General features: G+C 27.4%; 2 protein-coding genes and 1 long non-coding RNA gene across 3 annotated transcripts; all 3 read left to right on the top strand.

Annotated features, from left to right (window-relative positions):
- The first annotated feature begins 13559 nt into the window (after nt 1–13559).
- Nucleotides 13560–16478, top strand: LOC126660163 (probable indole-3-acetic acid-amido synthetase GH3.1). The gene is made up of 3 exons (XM_050353514.2): nt 13560–13977; nt 14572–14673; nt 14824–16478. The coding sequence occupies exons 1-3, from the start codon at nt 13658–13660 to the stop codon at nt 16196–16198; spliced, it is 1797 nt and encodes a 598-aa protein (XP_050209471.1). The 5' UTR covers nt 13560–13657; the 3' UTR covers nt 16199–16478.
- A 1202-nt stretch (nt 16479–17680) lies between these two features.
- Nucleotides 17681–18356, top strand: LOC126660167 (uncharacterized). The gene is made up of 3 exons (XR_007635246.2): nt 17681–17819; nt 17898–17971; nt 18239–18356. It is a non-coding gene; the product is annotated as an uncharacterized LOC126660167 (long non-coding RNA).
- Nucleotides 18357–21473: 3117 nt separating this feature from the next.
- On the top strand, nt 21474–25187 carry LOC126660164 (probable indole-3-acetic acid-amido synthetase GH3.1). The gene is made up of 3 exons (XM_050353515.1): nt 21474–21796; nt 23282–23386; nt 23815–25187. Exons 1-3 carry the CDS (start codon nt 21474–21476, stop codon nt 25163–25165), a joined length of 1779 nt encoding a protein of 592 aa, XP_050209472.1. The 3' UTR covers nt 25166–25187.
- Nucleotides 25188–26654: the final 1467 nt, after the last annotated feature.

The raw sequence follows: 26654 nt of genomic DNA, 5'->3' as shown, positions 1-26654 counted from the left end.
ATTTGGTACAAAATATTAAATAAGTCATTTAAAGGCTTTTGGGTCAAACTAATCCACAACTTGTATTTTCGAATCAAAAAAATCCGCAACTTGCATTTTCATATCTGGTATGAGATTAACTAATCTTAATTTTAATCATAATTAATTATAATTTAATACTAATCAAACATAATTAAAATCCTAATTAACTCAAATTAACTAAAAATCTAATTAAACCTAAAACCGCAACCAGCCATCCGAATCCGCTGCCAGACACTTCAATTTCACCGTCAGCCACTCTAATTCCACCGCCGGTAAAAATGTGTTCATCCTTTGAAGATGAACACCGTCTGTTCATCCCTAACAGGGGTGAACGATAGCAGAGCCGTACGCCGGTGGGAGTGGAGATGTACGGTGAGTGGAGGACGAACAGTGGCCAACGAAAGAAGAAGAAGAAGAAGAAGAAGAAGAAGAATAGTCTTTATAATTTTATTAAAAAATAAAATAATTATTAAACTTTTAAAATTATAAAGATCTTATGAAATTTAAAAATTATCAAGGTTAATTAAGAGATAATAAAATAAGGTTTTTTTTTTTAAAAAAAAAATCATTTTTATACGAAGTGTGTTAGCTCACTTGCGGGGATGAGAGCGAAGAGGGGCTGATTTGATGCACTTTATATAGTTGTAGATTTATATGATCCAAAAGTCTAAAAATGACTCTTTTATTATATCGCGTCAAGTTGAGGGGGTGAATTGATCTTCTGTTCTAGGATAATTATACTTTTTTGGACACATTTATTCTATATATTTAACAAATTAAAAATAATCATCAATGAATTCATTTTATTATGGGTCTTTCCAATTATACGATTAAGAATATGAGAAAATTAGGGAAAACACTCTATTTTTTAAAATAATAGTAAATTATACCTCAACAAGAAAAAGATAGAGAAAATACTTCACCGTTTTAGCACTTTTATTTTTTTATTCTAAAGCTTTTTTTTATTATGATAATACTTATTTCTTATTATTTTTTTACTCTAAGCATTTTATTTTTACTCTCACATGTGTATTTTCCTTTTTTTTCCCAGATTTTCTTCTCTTTCTTCTCTCTTTCTTCTTCTTCTCCTTCATTTTTTCTTCTTCTCCATTTTCTTCTTCTGCTTCTTCATTTATTTTTTTTCTTTTTTATCACGCCTCCGTCATTCCTTCAACGATCCGCCATTACTCCGTCGTTGCTCCGCCTTCGTTTCGTCTTCACTCGGCCGTTCTTCCATATTTTAGCGATTTTTTCTTAACTCGTGGTGATTATTATAATTTATTTTAACTCTCAAATCTAAAAAAATTGTTCTTAAAGTTTTTTAGTTTAGCATCTGAAAATCTGCATTAAAAACGATTTTATGATGAAAAAAATGATTTTCTACAGAAAACAGCGCCTTATTATCATATTGTTATCACTATGACGTTATCATATCATTATCATAACACTGTAGAAAAAAAAACGATTTTCTGTTAAGAAAAATGCTTGATTATCATTTCGGTATCATTAACGTTAGCATAACTACATCATAACGTTATCATATTAATATAATAATATTATACGGTTGTGATAATAATATGATATAGTTATGATAAAGTACGTCATGATAATGTTATGATAATATTTTTTGATATTGTTATGATAAAGTATATTGTGATAATGTTATGATAATGATATGATATGTTTATGATAAAAGGTTACGATATAGTTATGATAAAGTACGTCATGATAATATTTTATGATAATGTTATGATAAAGTATATTAAGACAATATTATGATAATTTTTATAAGAATATGTTATGATAATAGTATGATAAAGTTAATGATAATAGTATGATAATGTACGAAAAATATAATAAGATCATGCAAAGTTTATCATAAAATTACGATACAGTTATGATAAAATTATGATAAATTCATGATAAAGTATATAAATATTTTTGTATAATAAAATTATGATAAAATAATGATAATATTATGATGTTGTTATGAAAATGTTATATAATTCTGCATGTAAAATAATCTATGTAAAAGTAATGAGTTATGCAATAATTATGATAAGTATATGATAATTTTATGATACTATCTAATTTTATATAAATTATGTAACATAATTTGTGCAAAAAGAATATGAGAAAGGTTATAAAAAAAATATGAGAAAGGTTATATAAAAATTATGATGAAGTTGTAACAATATTATAATAAAATACGATTTGTATAATAGAATTATGTTAAAATTATAAAAATCATATGTTTGCATCTTATTTTTTATCAAATTTTTAAATCTAAATTTGAGATGATCAATTTTAACTAATTGCAAGTTTAAATTAAAATTAAATTGCAGAAAGCATTTATTTATTTTAATAGAAAAACCATTTAAATTTAATAATGTATTGGTATTTTTAGTAGTTGTAGTTATATGAAGCCTTAATGAATATTAAAAAGAAAAATAAATTTATTTTGTCTAAAATAGTACAGTTAGCTAGCAATATGAATATGGTTGCTTTTGGTTGCAGGTGTTGCGTGTGAAGGTGCTACGTGTCAAAGAGGAAGAAAAAGAAACAAAAGTTATGTCAGAGCACGTGGCATATAATTGGAGTAAAATTAGAAACTTTTAGACACGGGAAAGTAAAAACATAAAACGCCAAAACTGTGATGTATTTTTTTTAACTTTTCCGCATTGATGTAAAATTTACAAATATTTCTTTATTTTAGGTAAATGTCTAAATCTCTATAAGAATATAGTATGGCTTTGTTGTATGTCAGAAAATTAAAAGTAATTAAGTAAAGAAATTTAAAAACTCGATCCCAATCCAACTATGAACATTCCATGCACTATACCAATTCTTACAAAATAATTTGGTACGTAAGTACGGATGAGTAGTGGCCAGTTAACGAGCACGTTATATGGGATAATAAATAAAAATCAATGTTAATTTTGCCAAGTGTGACATATAAATTATAAATATTATTTAAATGTTAATCATTGGTATAAGTATGATTAAAAAAATTATGTGAAGTAAGATTAAAGACTTGCAAACTTTCTATATCTTGGACTTAAATTCAGCCGACTAGATTGATCAAGTTATAGTCCAAGGGTGGAACGAGACAGAATCGACCGCTGCCTCCAAGCCATGGACGAAGCCAGGATTTTTAGCGAAAGTTAAATAATTATTGACGGGGTAAAAAAAGCTAAAAACTTTTTTAGGGTAAAATATATATTTTAAAAAAAAACTTTAGAAGTGAAAAAGTATTATTTTTGTTTAGGCCAGGCGGTATTATATTTTCATTTTTTAATAAAAAAACAAATATATCTTCAAAAATAATCTATGATATAATTTGACCCGTCAATTTTATAATTTATAATAATTATATCCAATCATCAATTTAAAATTATTTTTAAAATTTATTTTTATAATTGGTGATATAATTAGTTTTATATTCTATAAATAATTGTTTCACATGATATCTTTTATTTTAGTTTCAATGAGGGTCATGTTTTCGAAATTGGGTTTCAATCGAAAATTTGATATATTTTATCACAAATCATAATATTGACAGGTCAAATTGTAATAATTTTTTTAATAATTAATTTTCATAATTTTTTTAAAGAATATATTTGTCATTTTGTTCAAAAATATAGATATAAATATAATTATAGTTTTTATAATCGTCTCATTTTATTCTTTCTTCGGTCACTTTTTTTTAATTTGTTAATTTTTTTTTTCTTATTTTCCCACTGTTTTAGTCTTATACTATCTATTAATTCAATAAATAATTGCATTGACAAATTAAAGAATAAAGCAAATTATCTACAAAATTATGTGAATGGAATATGGAAAAAGTAAGCAAGTTTTTGGGTTGTTCCTCTTTATGCAATTAAAGGTGACACAGCCTTTTTCAGTTGTTCAGTGCATGAACTTCTTTTCTGAGTGATGTTCGTATCTTTTTCTATATATACTGTTTTTATGTTCAAAGCATTGGATAAACTTTTCAAATTCTACAGAAACATACCATTATGGCTGAATTATGCAAATAGTAATAATATTCGTCTTTTAAGTAGATTGTATTAAATATAATATGCATATGAATTAGTAAAGTATTCTCCTGACTTGAATGTGGGTGCTGATTCAAACCGTGCTCATATATGCGATCGTTTAAAATTTAGGATAAGACGTTGTCTTCTACGAAGGATATGTACACTTTGAATGGGAATCTTTGAATATGAAAAATTTAAAGATATTGTCTCATAATTGAGAGACTCGTTTAGAACATTCCATATATCATGTAATATTGTTTTTTAAAATCTCTTTCAACAATTTAAACTTATAAATTTTACATTATAGAGCTTCTACCTTGGAAAGGTATAGAATTTGATTTTTGGCAATTAACTTAATTATCTTATTTGAATATAGAGTGAGGTGCATGTGTATGTTTGTTTTGTTTCCGATACGATTTAAACTTTTGGATGAATTGACTATTTGACCGCATAATAGATGCAATTTTAGAAGAATAATTTTAAAAAATCATTTTCCGTCCTATTTAATAAAGGACAATGTCACATATTTACATGTCTCGTTCATAATATGTCTATGTCATTATATATATCTTTTTTCTCTTTTTAAAAATAATAACTAGAACTCGAAACACAACAAGATCAATATTAATAGGTATAAAATGAAAAAAAAACAATACTAATAATTGTCTTCTTAATTCATGTACAAAAGATTTTTAAATGGGACGGAGTAACCGTAACTTTATAACTATTTTTGAATAATAAAATTCTAAATTTCTAAAATTTTTTATTTAAATTAGTATCTAAACTTTTATATATTGCGATTTTCTCCTTCTCATTTTTAAGAATTATCTCCTCATATATTATATAGTGTCCTTTGGCCCTCTTAGCCAATATATTAATGGATTAAGTGCAAATTAAATCACAAATTTAATTTATTTTAATTTGCAATTACAACACGAACTTTGAAACTTGGCAATTCAGTAATCAACCTTCATTTTTTTGGCAAATTGATACACACCGACCAATCATACAATGACACGTGGCGGTACATTACAAAATTCTCGTCAGTGGTTTTTTTAGATCGGTATACCAATTTGCTAAAAAATAAAAGTTGGTTACTTATATTGCCAAGTTTTAAAGTTTGTGTTGTTATTGCAAATTAAAGTAAAGTTCGTAATTTAATTTTCAATTAACCCTATAATCATGGCTTCATCACTATGCGAAATGCTATACACGTCATGTAAAATTGACGTTATACATATAGATATATAGTAAGGTTGTATCAACTCCAAATCGATTGTGATATTATTTTATAAAATTGGAAAAGTAATGATATATAATAAAATTTAAAAGTTAAGATAAAATTAGCCAATATGATAAAATTGTGGTAGATAAATATCTTTTTTTTTCTATTTAATAATACGATTATTTCTCTTTCCATGTGCATGTTAGTAACACTATTTTACTTATGAGTAAATCTGAGTTATGGGGTTTCAGTTCAAAATAATTTTAATTAATTAACTATTTTTTGATAAATAACTGATTAATTAATTACTAATTACGTAATGGTTTTCATTTCTACTATAACCAAGCAAGATTGTCTACCAAAATGGAATTTGTTACTTTGCCGACAAGGTAAAGGTTCTCCAATTTTCCTAGTTATACTCAAGAGCACCTCAAAAACTGTGGTTTCAAACCTTGGACTAAATCTCAAATTTGACCAAGATATACAAAGCTCCATGTTATATACTAGTAGTAATAATTAATTATCACACCTTAGTTTGAAGTTATTATTTTTTTAATTATTTGTACTTTCAAGTACTGTACTGTTTGTCTTCAAGTATGGATGAATTAATTATTTCTTTTAATATTCATTAATTTTTTTTTTTTGATAATTGGGAGAGGGGGAGCGCTTGTGGGAGGAATTGAACCCACGACCTTGACAGTTTGCTGTCCAGCGCTTATACCATTTGAGCTACAGCTCGTTAGTTATTCATTAAAAATATTATTTCTTTTAATGCAATCTTTAATTTGCAATTTGTACACAGTTTGCAATTTTTTTATTAAAGCCTGATGATTATATAAATAGGTGAAAGGAACATGAACTTAATTGGTAAAATGATATAGATATATTTTATCCACAACTATATGCTAAAATTGATAAATTAATATATCATGGATAAAAAAATTATAGTTTTAATCTAATAATTTCACACTTTAAGTCAATTATATTCAAGAGATAAGTAAAAATTAAAAAACAATTGATAAACTATTATTTGGTATGTTAAATTGTTGTCATAATAATTTAGTTCATATTTATAGAAAATTTGACAACCTTTTTTATAATAATAAAAAAATTAATAAAATATTTTTTATAAATATTTGGATAAATATGTGATTTAAACTTGTATGACTTTTTTTTTCTCAATTATATACTAGTTTATTATAAAAACAAGTTCATAGATTAATCGTATTTTTTTCAATTAGATACGTGCATTTTTGTATTTAATGTCTGAATATAATTGACACAACATATAAGATTATTGTATTATACTGGTAAATTTATTATTTATAATATTTTAATAAATGTATTATGGTTTTGAATAAATTAATTAATTTTTACTCAATAATTAGATGAAAATTTTATAAACATGTGTACACTACGTGTGGGCATGTGTACACCGACCGACCAAAAATAGAAGTGAATTCTAGCAGGAAATGGGTCGCAAAATTAAATCATTTGCTTGGCCATTTATATGTGTTTCTAATTAAAGTTTGATATCGATGTCTTCCTAAATCATTTGCTTGGCCATTTATATGTATTTTTCACCTAACTCAATAATATTAGGGAGACATTATACTAATCTTATGTCTCAACAAGCAAATTAAAGTAGAGATTAGTCTTTAAGAGTATATCATCAATTTAATGATTTAGCTTTAACCTAATCAAACCAATCAAACCCATTTAAGTTTGTAGAAACAAAAAGGAATTATAAACATTTTTAGGTAGTTGCTTAAAAGTTACTATCATACATTTTTTCATGAAAACCTAACCATGGAAATAAAAAATAATTAATCAAAATTGAATTTTTATTTAGATTTAATCGCTCAAAAGTATTTAATCTTTTTGATATTTCTTATTTATGGCTTGACTTTTAAATTTCGTCAATTACAGTCTAATTTCAAAAAGTTATTTCAATTATAATAAACTATTCAATTTTATAAAGTTCTTTTAAAAAAGGTAAACCTTTTCAATTTTATTTATTTATGATCAATCTTTTTGTCCAATGTAGGCAATTTTGATAAGTATCTTTTAATTGAAAAAAAAAAAATTAGACTATGTTATAATTAAATAATAAAATAAAATTTGTTTTTAATATAAATATGCCTATTTGACTATAATTAAGATATTTAATCAAATTTAGGCAACTATTGACACAGTCAAAAGGTTGAACTATAAATAAAAAAAGTCAAAAAATTGAATTTTTAATGATTGGGGCATTTTTCTAATATCGAAACACTATTTATCAATTTAGCAATAAAAGATGCATATATTATAAGAAGAACTCCATAACTAATTAATCTATTATTTTGGCTTGAATATAGTATTTGCTTCAATTTTACTTTAAAAATGATTTTATATCTAAATAATTTTTATATTGAATTTTATTTTTAGAATAATTTTAATTTAACGAAATAGTTCATTTATGAAAAACATGTTTTCTAGTGTTTTATATTTCTGTTGAGTGTTAGGGATATTTTTTAATCAATTTTTTTTTGAAAAATTCGCAATCTCTAATTCATTTGAAAACTCAATCAATTTTACAAGTATTTAACTTAACTATAACTACTTTATAAAATTAGAAAAATACAATTTAAAAATTATTGAAAATAAATAATACATAATTTTCGTAGAATGTATATACTAAACACATTATAATGAAAAACCAACCGAAAATAATATAGAATTAGTTACACACGCTACTCACACACATATATTATATATTTAATTAGGTATTTGTGTCTCCCATTGATGTGGAAGTCAAGCTTTTAATTAGTCCAATAAAAATATACATTTGCGAGATATTTTCTACATAGTTTTTTTTTTTTTGAAATCATCAAATCTCATTAAATCGAATATGAAACAGTTACATTTGTAAGAAATTCGGAATAATTCGAAAACTAAATCCGATGACCTGACATGGAACAGACAACATGCTGCCTGATTCGCAGATCTTACTTACGAAAATAAAAATAAATTATTAACTGTTTCGCTAAATAAGTGCAGTCTTCGATCACTCGTCGATCAAAACTTATCCAATCACCCACAAACTCAGAGCATTCCATTCAATCACCACTTGATAACTCCTTCATAAAAAAGAGACAGCAAACTCCTACATAAAAAGGAGACAACAAACCTTTCACAGAGAAAGGACAACAAACCTTTCATAATGAAAGGACAACATAAAACATTCAGAAAAAAAACAAACAATGAAAAACAAATAAAACTAATATAGCTCATAAACGATTCCATTTTATTGATGAAAGATCTTCGATCTATCTTCACTTCTTGGTAAATGAATTGCGCTTCGTTGATAGATTTTAATCCATCAAAAAATGAAAAAGAGTCGCTATTTATTATATTCTATCAAATTAAAATAACATAAATAAAGGGATGGCTACCGTCAACAACAAAAATCAAACCATTGACGGCAGCCGGAGAAGAAATAAGAAGAAAACTCTTGGCGGCTAGGGTTTTTTTAGAGAGAAAAACAAATATAATGCAAAGCACGATATGATAATTGCTTCTAATTTATTTTTTTATTTTTTTATTTTCTACATAGTTACTATCTTAGGAATAATTGAAGAGCTTAATTTACATGAAAAGAAAGATTTTTTTAAATAATAAAAAAGCTAATAAATTAATGAAACTTAGAAAAAAATAATTTTAGGATCAGTTTTGGATTATATGCTGGCATATTAATTCAATTTTTTTAGACTAAGGAAAAGTCACTTTTAAAATTCAAATGTTTTACTTCTTTTAACTTATTTTTAAAATAAATAATTTATAATTTGATAATTTTAATAAACATAACAATATTGCCGGTTAATAATATAAAAATAATTTAAAGGAGTAAAATGTTCTATTGTTTTTACCAATCATATTCTTTAACTGCGGGTGGATATTTCTAATATGGTTTGGATAAAATTAAATAAGATAAAATTATTATTTTTAATATAATACATATAATAATAAACAATCTATTATTATTATATGTAATATTGATCTTAAACATAAATTGAATTATCCCTCAACCGAACACTATATTAGTCAATAGTCGGACCACCCGTAAACATATTTCAATTTGATATTTGTGTACCTTTTGTGAAGCAGTATTGCTGCAAGTGGGAGAAATTAATTAGTTTAGAAAAAGGTACTGTTCTTTTTTAATAAGGATTGGTCATGCATGAGTTAGTCCAAACAGAAAAGAAAGGCAAAATGCATATTTAAATTTCTATATTATTATACTTTTTAAATTGAGATCGTCCACTATAATTTATAAAAATTGAGTCTCCACACTCTTAATTTTATATTTATAGACATTAAATCCTTTCGTTAATTATAAACATGAAAATACGCGTATTTTACGTTCTGTTAATATGATTGTGATAGATTTTTATTCGTTTTTTATATTAGTTTTTGGACAGAATCTGTGCATTTTTGTTGAAAATAAATTTCTCAATCAATTTTTTTAGTATGACTTAACATCGTTAATATTTTTCTGCAATGAAAGAACCTAATGTTTATAATATTACAAGTATAAGGACTTAACGTATATAAATTGTAGAAGGGCCCAATTTTTTTTTAAAATGATAATATAAGAATTTAATTATATTTTCTTCCAAAAAAGCAAAAATTACTATTGAAAAGAAATGCTACTATTTTGCATTGAAATTATTTGAAGATATAGTTGTCCTTGACCTCACCACAGTCATCAAATATTTTTCTTTTCCCTCATACATACATAATGTTGGTTTAATTAGCGGTGCTTAAACTAACTAAGATTCCTGTTAGTGACTAAATAAAATAGTTCTGACGGTTCTGAAGAAAATTAATAAAATAAAGGTGCAAAATTATTAAAATGAGAGTAAGAGCTACCATTAAATATGTAATATCTTTTCTGTTAAACTGATTATTGTTACTTGATGGATACAATTAGTTTTTTTTAATAATGTAAGATGCTTGCATGCTAGACATTTAAATTATAAAAATCAATTTCTACTACTAATGAAACATACTTAATAGTATAACTTAATTATTGGGGTTTATTTGTTGGATGTCCATAAATAAATTAAGAAAATATAAATTTTAGGTAAGTATGAAATATTACTCTTCCGTCTTGATTAGAATTAGTAGGAAACACAAGTTTTTTTTACAAAAAAATAATAATTTTAAGATTCACTCTGGTTGGTACGAATAAATCATTAATTAATTTTTTTTACAGTTTAATCTTGGCTAAAGTTTTTTGTTGTGCCGCCGATCCAAATTATATATCTTATTTTTCGAAAAGAAGAGTGTTCAAGTGATTTATAACTAGAAAAATTACATCTTTTATAAAATTTAGAAAAATTTACTTTTCTAATACATGTTGGATTGAGACAAATAAATTAGAAATTATAATGTCTCGAAAACAAGCATTTTTTATTTCCTTTCAAACCCTATTAATAATACATCATGAAGCGAGTATTGGTTATCAAATTAATTAATCCACTGAGAGGTACCTATCAGGAAGCAACAGAATCATTAATTATATATTTTTTAATTATTAAAAATTGAATGTTTTGTTTTGATAATATTTTATTGATATTATAAGAGAATACATACATTTAGTTTAGTCTTTGAGTCAAAGTTCTTAATCAACTTGTTCTATTTCTATCAATTCTACTCTTTAGTCATAAACTTTTTCTAAACACATAATTGTGTCCCTAGATTATACTTGTATTAAATAATGCATGTGCCCTTTCACACAAAGATATATTTATTCTTATTTGTTTAATACTAGTTTGGACCGACCTTATAGTACCATACAAATAAATATTAATTTTGGCGTATTAAAGAAGGTATAAGTCTAATCAGGAAAACTAATTCTGATTTTATATACAATCAAAACCAAAAAAGTTTTGATCTTTCTGTATTGATTAATTTGAAATTGAAAAAAAGCTTATAAGTTTTTTTTTGTAACAAAAGCTAAAATAAATATTTTTTTTTTATAATTGGGGAAGGGGGAGCGTTTGTGGGAGGAATCGAACCCACGACCTAACAGTTTGCCGCCAGCGCTTATACCATTTGAGCTATAGCTCGTTGGTAAAAAGCTTATAAGTTCTGAAAGTACACAAATATTTATTTGCATATTTATAAATATAAAATGTATTAAAAGAGTTTTTTCTTTTGATGAATATGTCGTATATTAAGAACCACGAGAACGGCTAAAAAAATTAGTGTTTTGAGTTTTTTAGTTTAAATTAATTTTTAGCTTTTGAGAATGAATCAAACGAGTTCTCTCATTATTTTTAATCTTTTGAATTATTTTTTAGTTTGTTTAAAAAAAGTTTCAAGTGGATACTTTTAGTTATTTTTCAATTTACTGATATTATTTGCTATTTTGACTCAAATAGACAAATTTATCATTTATACATGACAAGAAAATTTAAATAAAAATGGTCATTATTTTTATCTTTTTTTTTTTGATAATTGGGGAGGGGGAGCGCTTGTGGGAGGAATCGAACCCACGACCTAGCAGTTTGCTGCTAGTGCTTATATCATTTGAGTTATAGCTCGTTGGTTTATCTTTTGTAGCACACCAAGCGATAAAAAAATATTAAATGCGTTTATTTGATATTTATTTTAAATATAAGAAAATTAATACTGAAATAATAAATATAATAAATATTCAAACACCAATAATTTATAATTTTGATCTTATATCAATAAATATGAGGATAGGATAGGATTAGGATGCAATTTTAAGGGTTTTGTTTCTTTGCAGAAAATATGCAGAATGCAACAAATTCCATTAAACTATATAATGTAAGGTGAAGAATCAACCTTATCTTGATCAATACCTCATTCTGAATAAAAACAATAAAATAATTTTGAAATTTATACGAAACATGAATACGTAATAGTTTTGTTTTAGTAGAACAAGATGAAATATCACATTCAAGAAATATAATTGTAAGATCAGCTAGCTAGAAATATATCAAATTTATCTCAATTTGACTTTAAAATTTTAAATATGATTTGAATTCGGTCGAAATTTATTTTAAAAATGAAAATTATATTCAGTAAAGTAATTAGAAATCAAATTCTACTCAACTTGATATTGATATAAAAATATTGAAAATTAACTTTTCATAGAAAAAATATTGGTATAAATTTATATATGATATAAAGATAAATTAAGTTAAAAATTAACTAAATATTAATTAAACTTGCAAACACACGAGTAAGCATATTTTGATATTAGAATTCAATTTAAATTAGTTAGGAATAATATGCAAATAAAAATTGAAATTTACATGTGTATATATATGTATAGATATTACTCCATAAGTTTAGGTATCTAATATCTATATATAAATCTCACGTGCACGGTTGTAATAGTGAAAACTGCCACCCTCGCCGGCAACCTATCACTATCGATGACCGACACTTGAACCCTAAAAGCAGCTGCCTGGTTGGTTGACAGGTTTACATTATCACATTTCAATTATGAGTAAAGTAAGTATTTTAAATCCATTCTATTACTAATTAATTATATCTTTCACATCATCAATATTTTATTTTCGTATTGTTATTTAGCAGGAATTACTAAACTAAAAAATATCCCTGTCTCTTACAGTCAAACTTCTATTCGATTAAAAACCGATTAATTTAAAATAAGCAAATTAATCAAGTTATATTTTTAATTTTGCCGGAAATCAATTCAATTGAATCCAACCAATAAAGAGTAACAGTATGAAATATGAAATTTGCTTAATTTAATAATTAAATCATTAAAATTCTTAAATGTTACATAATTATTTTTTTATTAATCAAACTAAATATATCGAGATTAATTGAATTAACTATTCATCAAAAAAATTGAATTAACTAAAACATTCACCGAATTTAACCCCCTCACCCATATTTGTTGGTATTTAGATTAGTTGATTAAAGTATACTATTGATTTACTCAGTTTGAGATGATGACATGGCAGTCAGCAAACCCTACATGCCACCCTTTTTTCTTGCAATGTCTACGTGTAATGGGCCACCCTTTGTCTCCTATTTCCCCTGCATTTATTGAGACATAATGTAATGAGTTAGTCGTTTTTGTTTTTGTCTTTGTTTCGCATAAAATCCGTCAAACCCAATACACGTCCGTCAACTTCTTGCTGACATGTCATATGATGTGGCAACTTACCTAAGCTACTCAACTTCTTGCACTATATAAACCCTAACAAGCCCACCCTTATTTTCTCACACCACAGAACACTACTCCTCTCTCATCTTCACTACAAACCTTATAAATTGCATTTTCATTTTTGTTAATATTAAAAAAAAAAACTTTTCGATGGCCGTCGATAACGCTCTTTCATCGCCGTTGGGTCCTCCGGTATGCGAAAAAGATGCTAAAGCTCTTCAGTTCATTGAAGAAATGACTAGAAATGCTGACTTTGTTCAAGAAAAGGTGTTGGAGGAAATCTTGAGCAGAAATAAAGATGTTGAGTATTTAAAAAGATTTAATCTTGATGGTGCTATTGATCGTAAAACGTTTAAGTCGAAAATTCCGATTGTTACTTACGAAGATCTTCAGCCGGAAATTCAACGTATTGCTAATGGTGATCGCTCTCCTATCTTGTCCTCTCACCCCGTTTCAGAATTCCTCACTAGGTAAAATTATCATTTTGTAATCTCGTAATTTTATTATTGATGTATAATATACAGAAAATTATAGAGTTTTACATGTTGATATTTTTTAAGACTGTTTCCAAGACTGAGTTAGCTCTAATTAAAAGTTTCCACTTTCGCCTATTTTTATAAAAATGTTATTTTATTGTTATTTTATTTCTGCTTTTCCTGTATTAACTTGTTTGCGGTTATCAAACTTTAATAATTTTATAGAATATATTAATGTATATTTTTAAATTTTAATTTTATCTAATAACGATAGATCATTAAATAATTTCTAGCTTGTACAATACAAATAGAATATTACTTATACTTTAGTTACTCTAAAATTATCAAACTATCTATTTTGTTTTAAAAAAGAACTCAACTCTTAAAATTATACCAAAATTTAAAAAAAAAAATTAGTCAGCCAAGTAGGTAACTTTTTCTCTAAATTTATTTAGTGACTTTCCATATAAAAATATTATGGTTTAGTAACCGTAATTTTTTTTTATCCTTTTCATTTCCATGCAATTTATTAGTAATTAATTATTGTTTTCTATAATTTGAGACTAATATATTTCTATATTTTTTTAGTTCTGGAACATCAGCTGGAGAAAGAAAGCTGATGCCAACAATTAAGGAAGAGCTGGATCGTCGCCAATTATTGTATAGTCTACTCATGCCGGTGATGAACTTGTAAGTATTAAATTTTAGTAGCATAAATAATTTTAAAAAAATTTAAAGAAACGCGTTTGTTTCATTAAATTTGATCCACATGACTACATGTTATGTTCATTCATTAAAATTAATTACTTAATCTTATGATACGCGGTTTTTATGGTCCAGGTACGTGCCAGATTTAGACAAAGGCAAAGGATTATATTTTTTGTTTGTGAAATCTGAAACAAAAACACCGAGTGGACTCGTAGCTCGTCCTGTACTCACTAGCTACTACAAAAGTGACCACTTCAGGACTCGTCCATATGATCCCTACAATGTCTACACCAGCCCCACTGAGTCAATTCTTTGCCCTGACTCGTTCCAAAGCATGTATAGTCAAATGCTCTGCGGCCTGCTTGAGCGCCACCAAGTTCTCAGACTCGGTGCAGTTTTCGCGTCCGGTCTGCTTCGTGCCATCAGCTTTCTTCAGCTTAATTGGCAGGATTTAGCTCAGGATATCATGTCGGGAACGCTAAACAAGCGTGTTTTTGATCCTTCTATCAGAAAGTGTATCACCGAGATGCTAAAACCTAATCCTGAGCTTGCTGAGTTTATCCGAGTTGAATGCTCGAAAGAAAACTGGGAAGGGATTATTACAAGAATTTGGCCGAATACAAAATATCTCGACGTGATAGTTACCGGAGCAATGGCTCAGTATATTCCGACTCTCGATTATTATAGTGGCGGTTTGCCATTAGCCTGCACCATGTATGCTTCATCAGAATGTTATTTTGGGTTAAACTTGAACCCAATGTGCAAGCCATCAGAAGTTTCCTACACCATCATGCCAAACATGGCCTACTTCGAGTTTTTACCACACCAACCTAACTCGTCCGGGTTAACTCGTGGGTCCCCACCTAAACTCGTTGACCTAGCCGATGTTGAAGTGGGAAAAGAGTATGAGCTTGTTATAACAACCTATGCAGGATTATGTAGGTACCGAGTTGGTGATATTCTACTTGTCACCGGATTCCATAACTCGGCTCCTCAATTCCATTTCGTGCGAAGAAAGAACGTGTTACTAAGCATTGACTCGGACAAGACCGACGAAGCCGAGTTACAAAAAGCAATGGAGAACGCGACTCAACTCTTACAAGAATTCAACACAAGCGTCGTCGAATACACGAGTTATGCCGACACAAAGACGATTCCGGGCCACTACGTAATATATTGGGAATTAATGATAAAAGACTCATCTAACTCGCCGAGCGAGAAGATATTGAGTCAATGTTGCCTTGCAATGGAAGAAACGTTTAACTCGGTGTACCGACAAGGCCGAGTTGAGTGTAACTCAATAGGGCCACTAGAGATACGTGTGGTGAAAAATGGAACATTTGAGGAGCTAATGGACTATGCAATTTCAAGAGGAGCATCAATTAATCAGTATAAAGTACCAAGGTGTGTGAATTTTACACCAATTGTGGAATTGCTTGATTCTAGAGTTATTTCTTCACATTTTAGTCCCGATTTGCCGCATTGGACACCAGAAAGAAGAAGATGAAATGTAATGGAAAATAAATTTAATATTAATATGTAATGTAAAATTGCAGAATCTTGACGATAATATTTTTATTTTTGGGGGTTGTTGTGTTTCTTTGTGGAAATTTGGAGGGTAGCTTTTGGAGGAAAAGGACTAAAGTGTAAGTTTGATTAGGATGTAAGAGGGTCAAGTTTTGTATTGTGGTTCAGTTAACCAATTAAGTGGAAAATGATGTGACCATGAAGATGTTTTGTCTAAAGAATTGTTCTTTTCAATGGAATGGACATATGGCATATATAAATAGTCTTTTGACACTTTTCCAACATATCATTATTTTCCCATGTTTATTATTCTTGACAAATTATAGTAATAATTATGTAAATTACTATTAGTCAAACATAAAATATTTCATCAACTTTTCATTCTAATTTCGAACATTAAAATCCTAACTTTAAAAAACATAAAAATCCTTACTATTGTTTTTACAATGACCGACAAACAACAATCTACAATATCATCGTAAACTGTTGAAATAAGAACCGAGCCTGTATCCAAATGTTCTTTGGTTAAAATCTCGAATTAACGTGATCACTTTGCACGCATAATTTTCAATAAATAAGAAAAAATCTTCAGAGCATGCATTAAGTGGTAGAGGTGGAGACGATTATAAGCCGGCAGTTCCGATTTGGAGTAATATTGAAACCGGCCTAGAACCGTCTAACTTACGGTTTTATACCGGTTTGAAACCGCCCGGTTTCGGATTTTGGGCTGTTCGGAAAAAAACTGGAAGTCAAATTAAAACTCAACTACTAAAAAGTTGAGTATTATTTAAAAATAAAATAACACGCGGAGATAATGTTGTAAGAAAATTATAAATTTAAATAAATATTTTAATATTATGTTAACCAAAATTAACTAAAACAAATTTTAATTTTATATTAATTTTATGTAGTAGTAATTTTTTTTTTAAAATAGCGGCTTTAAATATGATAAAGTATAACTTAATTAAAAATTTAAACTACATTATTATTGTATGAAAAATAAAATTCTAATTCTTATAACATACTAACTTCAATAAATATAATATAATATTATAATATATAAATATAATATATATTAAAAATTAAATAATTTTATCGACGGGTTGACCCTTTAACCGCCGGTTCCAACTCGGAACCGCCGGTTCGTGGTTTAAAAAAAGAGAAAATCACACAAAATACCTTCTTAGCCCATATTAATCTCAAACATACGGGTCCAAGTTTCATTTTTGAACATTACGGTGGCCATCTTTTTCCTTGCAAAAATAATCTTTATTATCTCAACTTTATACCTTTTTAATTTGAAAAATATGGTAAGAAGAAATTGGAAAGGATTTTCATATCTTCTATTTAGATTGAATTTTAAAGATTCCACCAAAATTCTCGGCATTGATTTCTCCATTTTCTCTAATTCAAAAGAAAAACCTAATACTTAAGAACAAATAAACCCTAAAATTCAATTTTGATAAAACCTGCTCTCACTCTCTTTGTCTTTTATCTCGCACCAATAAATTGAACCATTAAGCTGTGGTGACGATGGCGGTCGTGGAAGAGGTAGAAGATTCGATGGCGGACGTGGAGGTCGGCGGGAGGTCGTGGCGGTGGTGGGTTATTTTTTTTCTTCTACAATTTATTTTTAAAGTTTTGGAATCGTCTTTATTTTTTCATTGAAGTTCATGTAGAAGAAAAAGAGGACTTCACTGTCAATGTTGTGAAAAAGAACAAACCGATTGCTCCTCCGCCCGTTGATGTCAAGGTAATTGTTCTAAAATTCCTTATATTAACTGCTTTTAGAGTTCAGAATTCTGCATCGTATTTAATTAAAACTCCTTTGATCTTATAATAAACAACAACCTTCAACATTGTCATTCCTGTATTTTTAAAAAATAATTACTGTCAGTATCCATGTTAGTTAACCATTAGGTAACTATTAGTATACTATTAGTTAATTTATAACAGAAACTTTAGTTCTGCAAGCATTTCTAAAGTTTTTGAATCGTCTTTGTTATTTTTTATATTGCAGTTTTTTTCTGTCAAACTGATGAAAAAAACGATGAACGAAGGCGGTTTGAGTTGAACGAAGAAAGCCGTCGTTGGAGTGGGACGAAGTTAAGCGAACAATGAACGAAAGCGAATGATGAACGAAGGCGCGATGGATGGCAACTGTTATCTTTTTAATTGTAATTGGGATATTATCAATGATGTAAAAATAATTAACGTTAACTATATGTTTTTTAATGGTTAATTAATAGTTAACTAACTTTGTATGATTTTTTATATAAAACATGAATATATATTGATAATTACTTTTTTTAATTACAGTTAGCTAATATGTGACTAATAGTTAACTAACAGTGTCTATTTAATGAGTAATAGCATACTATTAGTTAACTGCATGTTAATTTCATGTTAACTTTATTTTTCAACCTAATGTTAAGTTATTAAGAACAAATTGATATTTTTTAATGATTCGTAGTATACTATGAGTTAACTGAAAAGTAAAACCAATGTCTACATAAAGATCTTCCTTCCATACTCCGTCATATCAGAACTTTCAATGTTGTCATTCTTGCATTTATAAAATAAAAAATTTGTTAATTTTTATATTAGTTAACCATTAGATAACTATTAGTAAAATTTTATTATTTAAAAAAAAATCAAATCGTTTTTTTGTTGAAAAAATAATTACAGCTGGTTTAAAAAAAATTGTTATTTGTTTTTTAAGAATCATGTATGTATTTGCCATTATATATGAGAATTACATTTGAATTTTTTGTTTTGCTGGATTTTTTTGTTTCTCAAATGCTTGTTATTTTTATTTTTTTAATCATTTTATTTTTTTTGTTTCCCTTTTACCGTTTATGGCATATAGTTCAAATTATCAGTTGCTATAATTAAGGATTATTAAAGATTCTTGAATATTAATTGCTATATATTTATGCTTTGAGATTTTGTAGGAGATTTTGATTCTTGTAACCACTTCCTTTCTTTTTTATAGTTGACAGTAATCCTCAAATATCATAAAGTTATTTGTGCAATTTAGAAACTTAAAAAGTATGTCATCAACTTTTTTTTGGTCAACAGTAAAAATCTAATTAAATATAGCCATGTAGGGTATTTATTTAAAGAAGCCTTAAAAAAATTTGAAATCGTCCTGAAACCGATCTTTTTGGTCTGACTTCAGGATTGACCAGTTATTGGCCATGTTTAACCGGGCCGGTTCACAGACTGATCCGGCCCATGACCAGCTCTATTAAGAGGTATTCCTGATAATTATGAAATCCAAACCAGTTTTTCATTAGAAGAGGACAAAGGTGAATTTCATCAAAACAATCTGACAAGGATGTGAAAATAGCTTCGAACTGATCCAGGTTATGAGGAGATGCAAAACTGAGTAAGATAAAACGTCCTTCCAAAAACGATATGGAATTATATTCAAGATTATTATCCGAGAAAAAAGAGTATACATTAAGGCTTAAGCAGATAAAAAATACTCTTAACAATCATAATAATCGAGTTGGCAAATTCGTTTGAACTGGCTTTGTCGAGTTATAAACAATTGAAGTATTAATGACGACTGGTTCATAAGAACAAAAGTCAATTGTTTTTGATTCCTTAAGTGAATGCACAACATCTACTCCATGACTTTTGAAAAGTCAATTGTTTATTCCTTTACGTTTAGTTAAATTAATTAAATATCAATTTATTATCTAATTATGTTACTTAACTTACTCAAAGGGTTTGATTATTAAAAATAAAGTTTATTTCGACCCTCAAATTTGCTTTTCTTTCAAAATAAATCCATAAAATTACTAAAAGAAATCAAATAAGCTTTTGAAATAATTTCAAATTACTGAACGAACTATTATTATTTTTATAAATATTTTAATTAATTAAAATAAATATATAAATAATTTTTTATCAAAATAGATTTAAAACAATTAAAATTAATTTAATTTAATTTAATTTAATTTATTAAAATGTTTAAATTTAATATAATATAATTTATTAAATATTTTGCAGCATTAATTTTGAAAGTTACTGCAATTAGTTAAGTTATATTAGCATTTTATAGCAAATTTTATTACCAATTACTTAAGGCAACGTTTTATTTGCAGCAACATGCTCATAACTTTTTTTTTGTTACATGTTAATAGTAACAATTTTAGCACTATTAGCAGCAAAAATATTTGCTGCTAATTATAGTATTTTGTAGTAAATTTAATTTAGAATTGGCATGATTTAAATTGAAGCATATAAAAAAAAACATATTGTACTATAGAGTTTGTAAATAAATTGAAGCAAAACACAACTTGACATTGGATTTTTATTAAATAATTTTTAAACAATTATATATATATATATATATATATATATATATATATATATATATATATATATATATATATATATATATATATAAATATTTTATGGTTTATCAAATCATTTAGAACAAATTATACAAAATTCATTTGTTTTTTTTATTTTATAAATTTATAAATATTTTTAAAGAAAAATAAATTCATGGGTTAAATATAATTTTAATTTTAATAAAAAGATTCCTGTAACTGAAGAAAAAGAGTGATGGTTTAATTAATCAAATTCTAGAGGATAAAATAATTGACTTTTTAAAAGTCGCGAGGAACTAATAATTATAATTTAATAATAAAAATAAATTAATATCTCTATTATAAAAAAAAAATATGAAAATTAATGCTTTCAGTTTGCAGATTTTTTTAGCCAATTATGGTTACTCTTAAATTCATCTGTACAAAGAACATGAAAACAGCACAAACATGAAACAACAGTGGAATTAGAAAGAGCGCATGTTGTGCAATTGTCCATCTTACAAAAATCTCTTAAAAATGATAATATATAATTGAATAATATAATTTTGCCACCTTAAAAATTATAGTTTGTCCACCTTAAATTATATATTTTATCAATTTTCTCAATGTTATTAATTTTCCGTACAATTTCTGCCCACCTTATAAAAAATTTATGAGTTCGCACCGAATACAAATGTCAGTTTCGTTTAAAGATTGAATTTCATGGCGGATTATATCTGGCGTCTTTTGCAAGCTCTTTGCGAAGAGGTGTCGTATAATTTTCGGCTTTAGTTAATACCTGTCGTCTCTATGATTCAAACAACACCACCATAGCACGTAAGTCGTAAGTTTCTTGGTTTCATATTGAACTATAAAAACGTTTCATTTCTTCTTCAGACTTCAGAGTCTATTCTTGATTAACTTGTCATAATGGAAATTGAAAATAATGATATTTCTTTTCTGCTTGGTTCTCGAGAATTCAAGAAAGACGAGAATGTTGCTCAGTTTATAGAAGAGATGACTAAAAAAGCTGGGTTGGTTCAAGAAAATGTGTTGGCTGAGATTCTTGAATTGAACAAAAATGTTGAGTATTTAAAGAGATTTAATCTTGACGGAGCTATGGATTTGCAGACGTTTAAATCGAAGATACCCGTTGTTAACTATGAAGATATTCGACCTGATATTCGAAGAATTGCCGATGGAGATCAGTCTGATATCTTGACAGCTTATCCCATTTCTGAATTCTTGATTAGGTAAATAACTTGTTCTATCTTTTCTTAAATTTTCTTTTCTTGGGTTGGGCTAATTCTTTTGTTTGAATTAGGACAAATATTATGTAGGCCACCATACTTTTGAATTATTTTAAGGCCTCAAGCCTTAAAAAATTCTAGCCTTTTAGCCCCTTGTTGATTCTATTCCGATGTTGAAAAATCACTAATTAATTTTACCATATTTTGCATATTCTAATTTCAATTGCACTCATAATTAAAAAATTTAAGCGATTCTATTACTATAAGGATGAAACCATTCAAAAGAACTAAATTTAAGGGTAATATAATATTCTTTCGTACTTGGACAAATTCAAACAAGTCCTTTATCTTTTTCACAAGTGAAAATATAATTGGATATATAATTAATTATTTTTTAATTTTTTATTAAAAATTAAAAATCGACTCCACTACCGTCCTCCTCCGACTCGCCGTCGCCCTTGGATCTGCCACCATTCTCGGACCTGTGATAAACCAGATCCACTCGAACTAGATCGGTCTGAGGGCAGTGGCGGGTCCGGGGAAGGCGGCAGCGGATTCAGAGAATTTCTGGATTTAAAAATATTATTGATAATTAATTTACGTTTAATAAAAAAATATTATTATTTGTTGAATTTTTTTTATAGAAATAAGGTATTTTTGTACTATTTTTTACAGTGACACTTTTTTAGAATATATATTAAATATGAAAATTTTATTTTAAATCTTATTCAAATGAAAAGAGTTCAATTTGATGTTTCAGAGTTCAATTGAAGATGGAATATGCGAAATATGATAATGGTAATTTTTTAATCTCGAGGTAGAATCTAAGAGGGGCTAAAAAGTCAGAAATTTTTAAGGCATTAAGCCGTATATCAATAGTACACTAAATGTCAATTTTTTTTTTATCAATCTACCAAATATCAATTTAATCCTTTAACATCACTAAAGTTTATATTTTATTTTACACAGTTTTTTCAGATCTTAATTTTGATGACATGGCCATCTAAATTAAAATATCTATCATGTCACTAAGGATACTATAAGTTATTATATTCATTTAATTTTGATTCTACAATAATAGAACATATTATTCAGAAATGAATATTGATTTTATCGCATTATAACTAAATAGTTGATATGGAAATATATTTTTTATTTTAATTCAGATTGTAAATGCCTTCTTAAAATCAAAATTGAAGTTTGATAAATTTAAAGAAATTAATTAATATTCGATATCTTTTTTAAAAAACATAAAAGTTCAAAGATCGCAATATATATTAGTACCTTATTTTATTTTCTTGAGAGTTTTAGCACTTATTTTCTTTTCTTGAATATTTTCTTGAGGTGGGCTTGAGTTGGGCTAATTCTTTTCTTGAATCTATGTTCTTGGAAGTTCTGTAACTTAGTTTCTTTTCTTGAGTTTTTTTTTTCTTGAATTTCTTTTCTTGAATTGGGCTAATTCTTTCCTTGAATTTATGTTCTTGGCAGTTCTGGAACTTCAGATTGTGAAAGAAAACTTATACCAATAACTAAACAAGAGCTGGCTCGTCGCCAATTATTGTATAGTGTTCTCATACCAGGAGTTATGAATTTGTAAGTTAGTTTCAACTAAGCTAAAAAAATTGGATCTAAATTTAATTTTAAAATCTTGATTAGACATTTTCTATTTGTTTATCAGATTCTATTTGTTTAAATGTTAGATTTTTGATGCGATTTTAATTAAATAGAAATTTTAGCATAAAATTAAAAAATAAGATCAAATTTGTGTATTGTTCGAAATTTCAGTTGGAATGTAGTGTCAAGAGCTTTTCCTCCTTAACTAGATGTTTCGAGTTCGAACTCTGAATATGAAATAATTTTAAAAAAGATTGAGAAAATTTATTGTCTTAATGGGCGCTATCTTGCTCGATCCAAATTACTTGGAGTAGTAGCTCCGCCCATCTAGCGATGCCTATATTAAAATAAATAAATAACTGATAAACCATTGATCTTTCAGATTTTAATTGTTTTGTGCTTGACAGGTCTTTTTCTGGATTGCTAGAAGGAAAAGGTTTATACTTCTATTATGTCAAACCTGAAACAAGAACATCTGGTGGACTTGTAGCTCAACCTGCAACATCTCACTATTTCAGAAGTGACAATTTTAAATCTTGTCTATATAATGCTAATATCTACACTAGCCCCATCGAGTCGATCTTGTGTCTGGATTCCTATCAGAGCATGTACAGTCAGATGCTATGCGGACTTTTGGAGCGGAATCAAGTCGTCAGGATTGGTACAATATTCGCCTCGAGTCTTCTCCGTGCCATAAGCTTTCTTCAGCTTAATTGGCAGGATCTTCTTCAGGATATCATGTCAGGAACACTAAACAATCGCATTACTGATCCGTCTATCAGAGAACGCCTCGACAAGGTCATGAAACCTGATCGGGAGCTCGCGGAGTTCATCGAATCCGAATGCTCGAAAGATAATTGGAAAGGAATAATAACAAGAATTTGGCCTAATGCCAAATATATCGACGTGACGATTACGGGAGGAATGGCTCAGCATATTCCGACTCTTGATTACTATAGCGGCGGTTTGCCATTAGTTTCCACTATATATGCCTCATCGGAATGTTTCTTTGGTTTAAACTTGAATCCATTTTGCAAACCATCAGAAGTTTCTTATACCATCATGCCAAACATGGCCTATTTCGAGTTCTTACCTCATGAACCTAATTCGTGCGGGTTAAATCGTGAGTCGCCGCCTAAACTCGTTAACCTAGCAGATGTTGAGGTTGGTAAAGAGTACGAAATTGTTGTAACTACCTTTGCAGGTTTATATAGATACCGAGTTGATGACATCCTCCGAGTCACCGGGTTTCATAACTCAGCTCCTCAATTCCATTTCGTAGGAAGAAAGAACGTCTTACTCGGTATCGACATAAACGAAGCCGAGTTACAAAACTCTATAGAAAATGCATCTCGACTTTTGCACGAATGCAATACAAGCGTGACAGATTATACATGTTTCGCGGATACAAACACAAACCCTGGCCATTTTGTGATTTACTTGGAGCTATCGATGAATAATTCGGCTGAGTCACTGAGTGATGACGTATTGAGTCAATGTTGCTATGCGACGGAGGAATCATTGAACTCGATGTATCGACAAGGTCGGTTTGAGTACTATTGGATAGGTCCATTAGAGATAAGAGTTGTAAAGAAAGGAGCATTTGATGAGTTGATGGATTTTGTAGTATCAAAAGGGGCATCAATGAATCAGTATAAGGTACCAAGATTTGTGAGTTCAACACCAATAATAGAGTTGCTTGATTCAAGAGTTGTATCTTCACATTTTAGTCCATCTTTGCCTCATTGGAACCCATAAAGAACATATTTTTCTCTTTTTTATGTATGCCACCAAACCAAATCGACTGAAAAGATTTAAATTGTATCACAATTAAAAATTGTGGTCTGTTTATTACCCCCTCTGTCCTATTCTAATTGAGAAAATTTCAATTGCACATTGTTTAAGAAATTTTAGTAACTTTACTTTTATATCCTCATATTACATTAAATGCTTCACCACTTTTTAGAAAAATGCTTTTTAAATGCATTAATTGATGAGGGTAAAAGAAAAAAAATAGTGTGAAAAATATTCTATAAATAGAAGTTTTCAATTAGAATAGGACACCCAAAATAGAAAATTTGGTCAATTAGAATGGGACGGAGGGAGTATAAAGTAGTGGCAAGTATGGTGGGAGACACAATGATAAATGGACTTTATTGGTTAGAAAAATATATAAATATAAAATTAATAAGTAGAATGACTGTCACACAACCACCATTTGTTGTCGTTAATTAATTTTTAGTTATAATTACTAATAACCAAATTTATATGTAAATTAATTATTCTCTCCATACATAAAAGATAGATTTGTTTTTATTTTAAACGTCCTAAATCATAGGCTAGTTTTTATTTTTAGAAAATAGTTAATCATGTAAATACTTATTTAAAATACTACACCTTTAATTGAACTAGCTTTATTCAACTAAATTAAATTGATAATGGCATTGATAACAATAATAATCCATATTTTTTGATAGTTTCAATATTAAAAATAATCTTATATGTATTTTTTGAGTGATTTTGAATTATCAATTAAAAAAGTACATTAAAAAGATAAATGCATTAATTATTTAATAAGAATATTATAGGAAATTAGGATTATTTTAACTAAATAAGTTAAATTTATTAATATGTATGTAAATGAAATAAGCCTATTTTTTATGGACGGATGGAATAATTATCTATAATACATATCAACACTGACAGACCTACGCCCAAATCAGAGGAGATCACGGTCGTCCCAAAAGAAAAAGGTTCAACTTTGTGTCCTTTTTTTACATAGGCAGAATTCATTGAAGAAAAATAACTTAGAAATAGAAAGTCATATAAAAAGAGTAATATATTATCTTTCAATACTATATGTAAATACTAACAAACAATCCAAGATAGAAATAAAAAATAAATTGAAAGTCGTATTAATTTGTGAGTTGTAATGTTTTCTAATATTCGATCTTTAAAAATACTGAGTTGGATTTAGCAACTCTTAATGGCAAACATATAAATAGAATTAGATATCATCTTCTTTTTAGTGATTATTAAGTTCAATAATTATTTATAAAAAAATTCAATAATTATAATTGTAAATATATAAAATAGTTATCTTTAATTTATTTTTAGAAATATGTATTCGGTTGACACCGAATCAAATATTATTATTTTAATATTTATTCACAACTAGACCAAACTAATTTATTAAAATAATTCAATATTTAAACCGAATTGTACAAAATAAATAATGGAAAAATTT

Source organism: Mercurialis annua, linkage group LG8 (assembly GCF_937616625.2).
Source record: "Mercurialis annua linkage group LG8, ddMerAnnu1.2, whole genome shotgun sequence".
Classification (NCBI taxonomy): domain Eukaryota; kingdom Viridiplantae; phylum Streptophyta; class Magnoliopsida; order Malpighiales; family Euphorbiaceae; genus Mercurialis; species Mercurialis annua.
Note: the sequence above shows the minus strand (reverse complement) of the source record. Positions and strands in the feature narration are given on the sequence as shown.